The sequence below is a fragment of the Paroedura picta genome, chromosome 7, assembly GCF_049243985.1.
Source record: "Paroedura picta isolate Pp20150507F chromosome 7, Ppicta_v3.0, whole genome shotgun sequence".
NCBI lineage: Eukaryota > Metazoa > Chordata > Lepidosauria > Squamata > Gekkonidae > Paroedura > Paroedura picta.
Window position 1 is genome coordinate 20,409,131 of NC_135375.1, and position 12,137 is coordinate 20,421,267.

The window sequence follows — 12,137 nt, forward strand, 5'->3', positions numbered from 1 at the left end:
ACTTTTGAGATGAGATTTCTAACCTGCCCTGGTTAGTGCTTGGATGGGAGAACACCAAGGAAGTCCATGGTTGCTATGCAAAGGAAGGTGGTAGGCAAAGCCACCTCTGTTCACCTCTTTCCTTGAAACCCTACAAGGTCACCAGAAGTCAATTGAACCTTGATGGCATTTTCCACCACAACCCTCAGTCCGGACTGACTAAAATACTCCAGGGACTCAGGCAGAAATCTTAACCAGCCCTGTTGATAACATCTAACAGGAGATGGCCAGAATAAAATCTAGGACCTTGAATGTCCAAAACATGTACTCTGCAACTGAGCCACAGTGGCTGAAGTCCTGCTGTACTCTCAGATAGGGCTATCAATCTCTAGGTGATAACTGGAGATCTCCTGGGATTACAAGTGATCTCCAGGCAAGAGAGATCCATTCGTCTTGAGAAAATAGCTGTTATTTTATCCTGTTGAGATCCCTTCCCTCCCCAAACGCCTCCCTCTTCAGGCTCCATCCCCAAAATCTCAAGGTATTTCCCAACCCAGAGCTGGAGACACTCCTGTCAGGGCCTAACTTAGACACCTACTCCACTGCAACTGTCCCAGGTCCATTCTATGAATTGTGTTATTTTATTTATTGCCTGAATTTGCTCATTGCTCTTCTTTCTTTTTAGGAGTCATCCTTGGATTTGCTCTCCGGTCGTACCACCTGAGCTACCGAGAGGTGAAATATTTTTCCTTCCCCGGGGAACTCTTAATGAGGATGCTACAGATGTTGGTCTTGCCTCTCATTGTGTCCAGCTTAGTGACAGGTACAGGTTTCAACTTCTCATTTCTGGATTTTGTTGGTGCTGCTGTACTGATTTAGAAAGAGATTATGGCAAAGAACGCACCAGGATAAATGCTCCATTAAGTCATCATTTGCTGCAGAAAGACTTCTCATAAAGACCTCTCGTGTCTTGACGAAGACAATTTAACTTCTAGGGGAAGTCATTTTAGGAAGGAATGCAGAAGATCCAACTGAATGTAGCCATAATAGCCATACCTACTTGGGAATGCTGTTAGACATGCCCCTGACTTTAGGTTCCCAGGCTAGGCTGGCCCAAGGCTTCCGGAAATCCTAGGCCTCAGTGCCCTAGCTACCCCCCCATCCTCACTACCACACTGCAGGGAAATGGAAGATGGAGTTAGCCATCTTTTCTCCCCACCTTGACTCTGAGAAAGCAGCAAGTAGCAGGCTCCATGCTTGCCACTCACCGATCACAAGGGTACCTCCCAGGTGTGCCACTTGCTACAGCAGATCCTGAGGCCACAGGTAGGTGGCAGACAGACAGGTCCTGGTGCGCCTCCACCCCTGGCACCCTAGGTGATCATCTAGTTGTACCTAGTGGGTGGGTTGGTCCTGTGCCCAGGTGGCATTGTGATATAAAGAGGCTTTTACAAACATGGACTCTTGTGGGTCTCTTGAAAACTGTCTGGAGATGGATGGATGGATGGATGGATGGATGAGCGAATATAATGCTTTCTGGGTTCAAAGCATGCCATGTATATTATCTTATAAGTTATTGTTGGTCTGAATAATATAAATGATTAATTGGCATTTGCCAGTTTGAGCATATTTCCCATGTGTAAAAAAAACCCTGTCTACATTGGCGGCTTGTGTGTTCCCAGGCACAAAGGCATTTCCAGACGCCGTCTCAGATTGCCAGACCCCCAGACAGATGTGAGGCACCTTCACTGTTTTAATTTTGGTGCCAGGTCAATATCTGTTTGTTCCCCAGTCTCCTCAGCATAGATTGATGTTTCTGCAGCTGCATTTGGGCTGATTTGTGTATCCAGTTCTCTTCATGTTCTGCTTTCCTTCCCTTTTGTTCCCCACCTCCCCATGTTTTTGCTTTACTTTTGTGTACTGCTTTGAAGGCTTTTAAAAGTAGGAAAATGCCTTGGAGATGTTTACCAATCCTCAGCAGGTCTCCTCAAAATCCTCTGAAAGTCTACTCCGCGGGGCTTATTGCCATGAAACTGAGCTTGCATTGCAAATGAGGAAGCAAGGAGTAGCAACGCAACAGTAAACACTGGATCTCCATCGTGAACTTTATGAAATGGTTCTTAGGGTGGAGCTACCTAGATGGTGATGGAGATGATGATGATCAACATCATCCCAACAACAATACTGATATGAAAGCAGGAGCAGTACTGCCTTTGTATCTGAAGAACGACTCTGGCTGGCTCCAAGAGCAGATTCTTGAACCCTAGAAGCAGGATTAGCTGTAGAATCATAGAATCATAGAGTTGGAAGGGGCCATACAGGCCATCTAGTCCAACCCCCTGCTCAACGCAGGATCAGCCCTAAGCATCCTAAAGCATCCAAGAAAAGTGTGTATCCAACCTTTGCTTGAAGACTGCCAGTGAGGGGGAGCTCACCACCTCCTGAGGCAGCCTATTCCACTGCTGAACTACTCTGACTGTGAAATATTTTTTTCCTGATATCTAGCCTATATCGCTGTACTTGTAGTTTAAATCCATTACTGCGCGTCCTTTCCTCTGCAGCCAATGGGAACAGCATCCTGCCCTCCTCCAAATGACAACCTTTCAAATACTTAAAGAGGGCTATCATGTCCCTCTAGAGATCTGTGAATTCAACTAGCACTGCTTCAGCGAATGAAGAGGAGTTGGGTTTTTATACCCTGTTTTTTCACTGTGTGAAGGAGTCTCCAAGTGGCTTACAGTTGCTTGCCCTTCCTCTCCTCAGGTAGGGTTGAGAGAGCCCTGATAGGACCGCTCTGTGAGAAGAGCTCTAGCACACCTGTGACTAATCCAAGGTCACCCAGCTGGCTGCATGGGGAGGAGCAGGGAATCAGACCTTGCTCTCCAGATTAGAGGCCACCTCTCTTAACCACTACACCAGGCTGGCTCTCTACACTGCACCAATGCTGGGGAATTTTGAGGGTGGTTTCTGGGGGGAATAGATTTGATGTGGCTTCATGAATTTTTGGAATTTACCGTAATTTATATGAATTCCCTCTAATCTCTATGGTAAAGGTCAGAGAATTTGTAGGAAAATTCCCAGAGGATTCCCTAGTCCCCACCGGGTATCAGCAGGGAATGTGGGGGTAGGGTTCCCGGATTAGGAAACTCATGGAGATTTGGGGATTGAGCCTGGAGATGGAAAAGGGAACTCAGTGGGGTACAACTGGGGTACAACAAGACCCTCCTGATCAGCCATTTCCTCCAGGGAAGCCTGAAGCCTGAAGATGAGCTGTAATTCCAGGGGATCCCCAGGTCCCACCTGGAGGCTGGCATCCCTAGCTTCCCATAAACACAGTGTGGGTAAACTACTTGAGGATTATTGCTTTAGATTTGGTATTGGAGTCTAGTTGAATGAGGATTAACTGGGAGCCAAGAATATAACGTTTATAAGAACGTAGAGAGTTCTGTCATTTCTATGTACTGAATGAGCAGTAGCAATTCATTGGTGTTCTCCCAGAGTGTGGTATGAATGCAGGATTCCCAAGCGCTTTTCTGATTGTTGTGCCTATATCCCCATAAACCTGGTTTACAATGACCCTGGCATTATATGTATAGCTGTAAAACACCTTGTAATAACTGCTGGGCTGTGGTTTATGGGAACCAGTGAGAGGGGATGAGTCAGGGGTCAGGGCTGGTGGATTTCATGAATATTCTCCTCCCCTGCCTGCCTCCATAATCCAGGGGCTGGCCTTAACAGCATCAGGGGAGACCAGGATGGCCCAATGTTCAACTAGGTTTCCTTGCCGCAGAGCTTCCAAAAGATCTCAGAATTGCTAGACGTTCTTGGGAGAGAGCCAAACTTGATGTCTCAAGAAACTCACACTCAGAATTTCAACCAAGCATTCCTAGAAGGCAGAAATGGAGATGGTTTTTTTCCCCTTGGACAGCAACAAGTAAATTAGGAGTTATAGACTTTGCACATTCTTGTAAGAATAAAAGTCTTTGCAGTTTTGGAAGAGGTTTGAATGGTCAGGTTTATAATGAGCCGATGTCCCATGGATTAAAATACGTTTAGTATCTTCTCATCTGCTCTGCACAACTTGAAATTCTACGATGTTCTTTTTTAAGAAACATTTCCCCTTTCCTATGGATCCTCCCCCCACACACACCTTTAATGTCACTGTTTTCTTGGCATGGTCTTCTACATTCCTGTCTAAACCTCCTGACCTTCATTCCACCCCCTTGTAACATACACACACATACAAAAAACTGCTTCCAACCACATGGCTCCAGAATCTCAAGGCACATCCTTTTGCACCAAGAGAGTGAGGTGCTCATTCTAGTAGTTCTCCTTCATTGTCAGTGATGTTTTTCTTTTTTAATGACTGAATATAGAAAAATAAGAATGTAGCAAGGGCTTTGCTGACCGTACCAACATGCATGAAAAATGACGAAAGGGACATTGATGTTTTCAGCCTTCTAACTCTTTCAGCAGCTTGGAGATTCATTAGGGCAAGAATAACGGGAAACAGAAGCAGGCAGTACAGATCTTACCAACCCCTGTAAAAGATGTTGCTGAATTAAAATGTCAGGGTGTAGAACATTTGGGAATATAATGCGTAGTTCAGAGCCATAAAAAAATCGAATCGCTTTACTTACAACGGCTAGGCGTTACTTCTGCCATGTTTATTTCTGGTTGCTTTGGTTCTGAAGTGAGGTGAAATGTATCGCTTACGACTCTTTTAGCAGGCCTTTGCTCCAGCAAAGGCTACAAAGCAGGAAACGGGCTAAAAACTTTTCCTGCAGCACAGCCCCAACCTAAATTGAAGGTGTCCATGGTTATTATTACAAAAATATGAGATCTGTTGTGTATGCGGATTACCAGAGCCGTGGTTCAAACGTCAGGGACTCCTAGCGGTCTTGGCCAGCATGCAAGATCTGTCCTGCTACTGCATTGTTTACATGGTTCGAGTGGTTTGAGTGTGGAGAACTCCACTGGGCCAATCACAGATTCTGGCAGGAACCCTACACTGTATATACGGTCGGGGGCGGGGGCTGTTGAGCTAGTTCAGTTGGTGCAAAACTGATGTTTTGACACATGAGCAACTCCATGCCCTCTTGAATCCAGTAGTCAATATGATCAATTCATAAATTTCCCAACATCTTTTCTAGATGTTTATCATTAAGGTTAGGCTGTTTGGCATCTGGAATGCCAGTGGGAGAAAATGGAGGTGTGTAATTGTGCTGGAGCACAAAGGGTTGTCAGTTGTGGGTTAGGAAATACCTGGAGATTTTGGGGGCGGAGCCTGGGGAGGGCGGGGTTTGAAGAGGGGAGGGACTTTAATGGGGTCCGATGCCATAGAGTCCCCCCTCCAAAGCAGCCAGTTTCTCCAGGGAACTGATCTTGGTTGTCTGGAGATCAGCTGTAATAGCAAGCAATCTCCAGGTGCTGCCTGGAGGTTGGCAGCCCTATAGTACACTGCTGTTACTACTGATAAAACCCAGAAGTGACACTAGGGCTGTGCTAGAATTTTCAAAATCATAGTTTAAAAAAAATCTAGCATATCCCGTGATGTCTAGGGTGACCAGCCTCCAAGAGGCAGCTGGAGCTCTCTCTTTTAGGAATCTGAGGTCCCTCCCCCCAAACCCTCCACAACAGAAAGCCAGCTTGGTGTAGTGGTTAAGAATGGCAGCTTCTAATCTGGCAAGCCGAGTTTGATTCCCCGCTCCTCTACATGCAGCCAGCTGGGTGACCTTGGGCTAGTCACAGCCCTGTTAGAGCTGTTCTGAGTGAGCAGTAATCTCAGGGCTCTCTCAGCCTCACCCACCTCACAGGGTGTCTGTTGTGGGGAGATGAAAGGGATGGTGATTTTAAGCCACTTTGAGACTCCTTCTGGTAGAGAAAAGCAGCATATAAGAACCAACTCTTCTTCTTCAATAATATCAGGGCTCTCTCAGCCTCACCTACCTCACAGGGTGTCTGTTGTGGGGAGAGGAAAGGAAGGCAATTGTAAGCTGCTTTGAGACTCCTTCAGGGAGAGAAAAGCGGGGTATGAAAACTCTACCCCCAGAATCTCCAGGTATTTCCCAACCTAGGCCTCAAAAACATAGTGACATCCTTATGGTATAGGGAAGATGAACCATCCCCCACATTGCCACAGGGTTCACCTTCCAAAGCAGCCATTTCCTCCCGCAGAACAGAACTCTGCTGCTTGAGATCAGTTCTAATCCCAGGAGTCCCCCAACCACCAACAAGAGTTTGGCAAACCTATCTCCTGCCCTCAGCCAGTTCTAAAAACTAAAACTGAAGGATCCTTCCCTGGCTTTAATACAAGTCCCAAAGATTTTCTCTCTTGCCAGTTTGGTGTAGTGGTTAGGAGTGCGGACTTCTAATCTGGCATGCGCTCCCCCACATGCAACCAGCTGGGTGACCTTGGGCTCGCCACGGCTCTGATAAAGCTGTTCTGACCGAGCAGTGATATCTGGGCTCTCTCAGCCTCACCCACCCCACAGGGTGTCTGTTGTGGGGAGAGGAATGGGAAGGTGATTGTAAGCCACTTTGAGCCTCCTTCGGGTAGGGAAAAGCGGCATATAAGAACCAACTCTTCTTCTCCTTCTCCTTCTCCTTCTCCTGCACTAAATCCAGTCCAATGTACCATCCTACATAGACATCACCAACTCAAAATGCATCTTGCCAATACTAGTCTCACGAGCCCATCATAGGCATGAAGACCAGGTTCTCAGCCTAACAACTTCCAACTGAGGCAGGGTATCAGAAGTGTCTGATGACATCAGCAGTTTTTGTCTGGAGGGATGGTCTGTTATACAAGTTGTTACAAGTTTGCCCCTGCAGAACATTATTTTGACTTCTAAGTAACATGCTGAGCAATAGAACTTTCCAAATAATTAAGGGTCAGTCAGTCAATCAGCAAGAAGAAGAAACTGAATAATGATCTACCCCCGGGCACAGTCCTCATTCCAGTCCTTTCCAATCTAGACATCTCTGATGTTCCCATGACAATATTCAGGAAATTTGTTTATGTTGATGGCACGGTGATTGCAGTAAGGCACATATCAATTGATAGGTCTGATGAAATACTGACTAGGGACCTCAACATTTTGACTGACTACATGCATAAATTTGAGTCCAATGGCACTTTTAAGAATAATAAAGTTTTATTCAAGATGTGAACTTTTGTGTGCCTGCACATAAAAGCTCACACCTTCAATAAAACTGTGTTGGTCGTATAGGTGCCAATACACACTTAGACACCTATTCACTGAGACACCTATTTTCTTGCAGCAGTACATTTAAACAGTTTTTCTTCCTTTAATCTTGATTCATGCCAAACGGTGCCTGTAGAATTAGACCCCTGGTCCAATTCATGCCAAATGAATCAAGGCCAAATTACCACCTTTTGTGTCTTCAAGAGCCTATCTCAGGTTTTTGCAAGCTAGGAAGTGCAAGGGGAAAAAGCTGGACAATTTTGTATTTGGTTCAAAGTGATTTGGACTGAATCTGATTCATCTGAATCACCCGTAGTTTGTTCCGATTCAGTTGAATCGATTTGACTGAATCTGAATTGATTTGGTGCCATTGAAACCAATGGTTCCATTGAAGTATTAGAGAATTTGTCCTTTTGCTCTTTTCTGGATTCTGGGGCAGTGGGGGGTTTGAGGTAGAAGCACCAAAGTTGCAGTGTGGCTGCAGGAACCTCTCCTCAAAGGAGCTCCCAATTTGCAGTCAGATTGGACCAGGCAAATTGGACCAGGGGGTCCAATTGGAGGGACACCCCAAGAGGATGCCCCATCCATCCTACATTATTTCCTATGAAAGATTCTCTGGTCTGTTCATAAATTCTCATCATGGGAAATAATGGAGGTCAAATGAAGACACCCCCTGGTCCAATCTTTTTGCAACTTGGGGTTCTTTTGAGGAGAGCCTCCTGCAGCCACACTGCAAGTTTGGTGCCTCTACCTCAAACCTCCACCTCCCCTTTCTCTTTCCCTTTAAAGTTTAAACGGCTGATGGCCTGAATTGACGAATTGCAACGAATCGTGATTTGGCAATTCAAACAAGGTTGATTTGGCCATTGAAACTTATTCGAGAATAGTGTTTCGGATACCTTTTGAGTTATTTGGGTGCCTTTTGGCTGATTCAACTTGAATCACACATCCCTACTAGTTAGTACTTCATAAATCACTTTGCAAACTATTTTAGGAACTGACTTGTTTTAAACTTTATGGAATGTGAAGACAGTTGCAACAGGGTCTTGTTCAAAGATGGAAATGCAGGCTATAAATAAATAAATAAAGTAATACCAGAGCTGTATTACAAAATTAAATACCAAGTGCTTTTGAAAGTGGAATTTGCAAACCTTGACCCTTAATGCAGGTTGGAGAACATCTATACCATGATAGTGTTTACAGATCTTCTGTGTTACTTAAAATACATTTTACTACATAACAGTTGCAAGATATCTGATGTAGAGTTTTGCAAATAGACTATAAAAAGGAAGAATAGCTCAGAATCTACAATGCCAAATCTGTTTTTCAAGTTTTAGAAGCACACTATTACCTTAGGTCATACCTGCATTGCAGTTGAATGCCCTACATAAGTATTTTACCCATTTGATATATGGTTTATCACTTGGTCTGCTTTTTTGTGAGAACTAGGTCTTAATCACCCTATGGATTTTCAGAACTGCAGCAGGACGTCCCTTTACTTAGAGGCCAATTCTTTGCAGTATACGCTCTAAAGTAACTCTGCCCTAGATGTTAGACTCTGTCTGTGCAATTTAAACTCTAGTGTATCATGCATGTTATTATTTAATGAGATAAGAGTGACCAGATTTGGGTAGATTACAACCCCACTAAAAAACCCAGCAGGTCCACAGGCTTTTAATCTCAATCTTTGAGAGCTGCCCCTGCCAGTGAGTTCCCTAACAACGGCCTGCAACCTTTCCAGGTTCTGGGAGGAGGGAGGGGCCATCCACAAAGTTCTTCTACTCCATCCCTATAATCTAGCGCCCCTTCTATTCCTGAATGAAACGGGCTTGGCCCCTAGTACACAATATACACCATAAAACTCCCATTAAAACATTATCAACAATATCAAAACAGTTTCAAAAACAGTATCGAAAAGATGGCGGAAAAAAACTTGCCTAATACATCTAACCCAACTCAGGTGTTCTGGCCCGATGGTATAACTCAAGGGCTTTGATAGTATACGCTTAGCAGGAAGTGCTTAGCACAGGGCGGGACCCACAGCTTGTAACTCCGGTCACTTCCCCCCGGCCTCAACTAAATGCCTGGTGGAAGAGCTCCATTTTGCAGGCCCTGCGGAATCTAGATAGTTCCATCAGAGCCCTCAGAGTTTAGAATCAAAACTGGTGATTGATATATCCCTGGTTCTTAAAACTGGTAGTGGATACATCCCGATAGTTTAGTGGAAATATGCCAAACGCCTCCAGTGGTGTGCTGAGGGGGTAACGCGAGCCACGGGAGACCGAGGCACAGAAAATGGTGCTCATGTGGACACTCACTGGGGAGAGGAAGGGAAGGCAATTGTAAGCCACTTAGAGACATTAGTGAAACGCGGGGTATAAAAACCAATTTTTCTTTTTCTTTTGAAGTGAGGCCTCCAGAACTGCACATAGTACTCCAGGTATGGTCTGACCAATGTTGGCCCTTGTTTGGGCAGACAGATGATCACCATGGACTAGGGTTGTGCGATTCGGCTGCCTGCGTGGTTGCGCCCGCTGTCACACTGCTGCCGGCACCGCCTCCCCCCCTGTGGTGCGGCGCTGGCTGTGCCCGGAGGGAACAGCCACTTCGGCGGCCGAATCGCACAAGCCTACCGTGGACTACCTCTTTCCAATCCAGAATGTTCAGGGGCTCTGAATATTGCAAGAGAGCCAGCTTGGTGTAGTGGTTAGGAGTGCAGACTTCTAATCTGGCGAGCCAGGTTTGATTCCCTGTTCCCCCACAAGCAGCCAGTTGGGTGACCCTGGGTTTGTCACAGCACTAATAAAGCTGTTTTGACTGAGCAGTAATAACCGGGCTCTCTCAACCTCACCTCCCTGACAGGGGGTCTGTTGTGGGGAGAGGAAGGGAAGGCAACTGTAAGCCACTTTGAGACTCCTTCAGGTAGAGAAAAGCAGCATATAAATACCAACTATTCTTCTTCAGTAATATCAGGGTCAGCCTCACCCACCTCACAGGGTGTCTGTTGTGGGGAGAGGAAAGGGAAGGAGAATGTAAACCGCTTTGAGACAGAGTTCAACGAGATCTGAACACAATGGAAAAATGGGCAAATGAGAACAAGATGCAATTTAATAAAGATAAGTGTAAAGTTCTGCATCTGGGTCAGAAAAATGAAAAGCATTCCTACTGGATGGGGGATACGCTTCTAGGTAGCACTGTGTGTGAACGAGACCTTGGGATACTTGTGGATTGTAAACTAAACATGAGCAGGCAGTGTGATGCAGCGGTAAAAAAAGGCAAATGCCATTTTGGGCTGTATCAACAGAGGCATCACATCAAAATCACAAGATGTCATAGTCCCATTGTATACGGCACTGGTCAGACCACACCTGGAGTATTGTGTGCAGTTTTGGAGGCCTCACTTCAAGAAGGACGTCGATAAAATTGAAAGGGTACAGAGGAGAGCGACAAAGATGATCTGGGGCCAACGGACCAAGCCCTATGAAGATAGGTTGAGGGACTTGGGAATGTTCAGCCTGGAGAAAAGGAGGTTGAGAGGGGACATGATAGCCCTCTTTAAGTATTTGAAAGGTTGTCACTTGGAGGAGGGCAGGATGCTGTTTCTGCTGGCTGCAGAGGAGAGGACACGCAGTAATGGGTTTAAACTTCAAGTACAACGATATAGGCTAGATATCAGGAAAAAGTTTTTCACAGTCAGAGTAGTTCAGCAGTGGAATAGGCTGCCTAAGGAGGTGGTGAGCTCCCCCTCACTGGAAGTCTTCAAGCAAAGGTTGGATACACACTTTTCTTGGATGCTTTAGGATGCTTAGGGCTAATCCTGCGTAGAGCAGGGGGTTGGACTAGATGGCCTGTATGGCCCCTTCCAACTCTATGATTCTGTGATTCTATGATTCCTTCAGGTAGAGAAAAGTGGCATATGAGAACCAACACTTCTTCTCCTTCCTGGGAAAGGCAGACCAAGTATCATTTCTGGTGCTCAGTTCATGGCACTCTTCATGAAGTGTCCCATCCTCCAGTCTCATGATCCATGTCTGAGAGCATGCGATTAGTATCCTAACAGTGACTTAAAAAAAACCCAGATTCAGTATGGCCTTACTCTCTCTGCCTGAAGGATTTCCCCATCGATAAACTTCTTGATATAATCACTGACTGTATTCTGGGGTTGAATGTGAAGAATGCGGCAGCTACCCGTGACAGTGCTTTCAACAAAACCATGAACTCTGACCCACCTTTCCAGGGGTCAGAATGCAAGGGCTGATTGCTGGAAACCTGGCTTACAACACTATGGGGTGACCTCTGCCCTAAGCGACAGTGTATTTTCAAAAGAATGCAGCCTCACGGGTTTCCATCTACAAATATAATCAGCCACCAATGATTCGGTCCTAGTTTTGGGGAGCAGTAACTGTCCTTGGGGACATGGCTGCAGGATTAATGAGCTACCAATGCATAGCTGAGAGTGACAGGTTTATACCTTGTCTCAGCCTAGAACGTCTCAGGTGGCCTTCACCAATCCATTCAGCATCAGGCACCAACAAAAAATGTCCTACCTTTCAGGATTGTTGTAAAGATTAGTGAGATCGCGTGTGGCTCATGCCACACAAAGAGCTAGAATGAGACATTAGTATACCAACATTGTTTTTTTAAATGTCAGGATACAAATGCATGCTCAGGCCTTGTGCATTCTGGCTAGGTATTTCGGTGGTAGTGTGGTGGTGCTAATGAGGGTCAACCCTATTTAGCTTCCCAAATCTAACAAGACTAGGCTAGTCTTGGGCCACCCAGGGCAGGGCAGGGATTGTGTATTTCTTTATTTAAATTTGTAAACTGCCCCCTCCGCCGGAGCAGAGGACAACATGGTCACAATGATACAATCTAGCCTCAATGAAACCATTCTAAAAGAATTCTAGAATTTCACCCAGAACTGTAAGCCAAAACCTTGGGTGCAGGATG

At 45.6% G+C, this 12,137-nt stretch overlaps 1 protein-coding gene across 2 annotated transcripts in view; it reads left to right on the forward strand.

Moving 5' to 3' along the window:
* SLC1A3 (solute carrier family 1 member 3) overlaps nt 1-12,137 on the forward strand; it is a 56,753-nt gene that overhangs the window by 16,906 nt on the left and 27,710 nt on the right. For both annotated transcript variants that reach the window (XR_013233014.1, XM_077346986.1), the window contains exon 3: nt 665-802. Coding sequence is in view for 1 of the 2 variants with exons in the window: in XM_077346986.1 (XP_077203101.1) it covers nt 665-802 (138 nt within the window). In the remaining variant the exon portion in view is untranslated. The remainder of the gene's footprint in view (nt 1-664; nt 803-12,137) is intronic.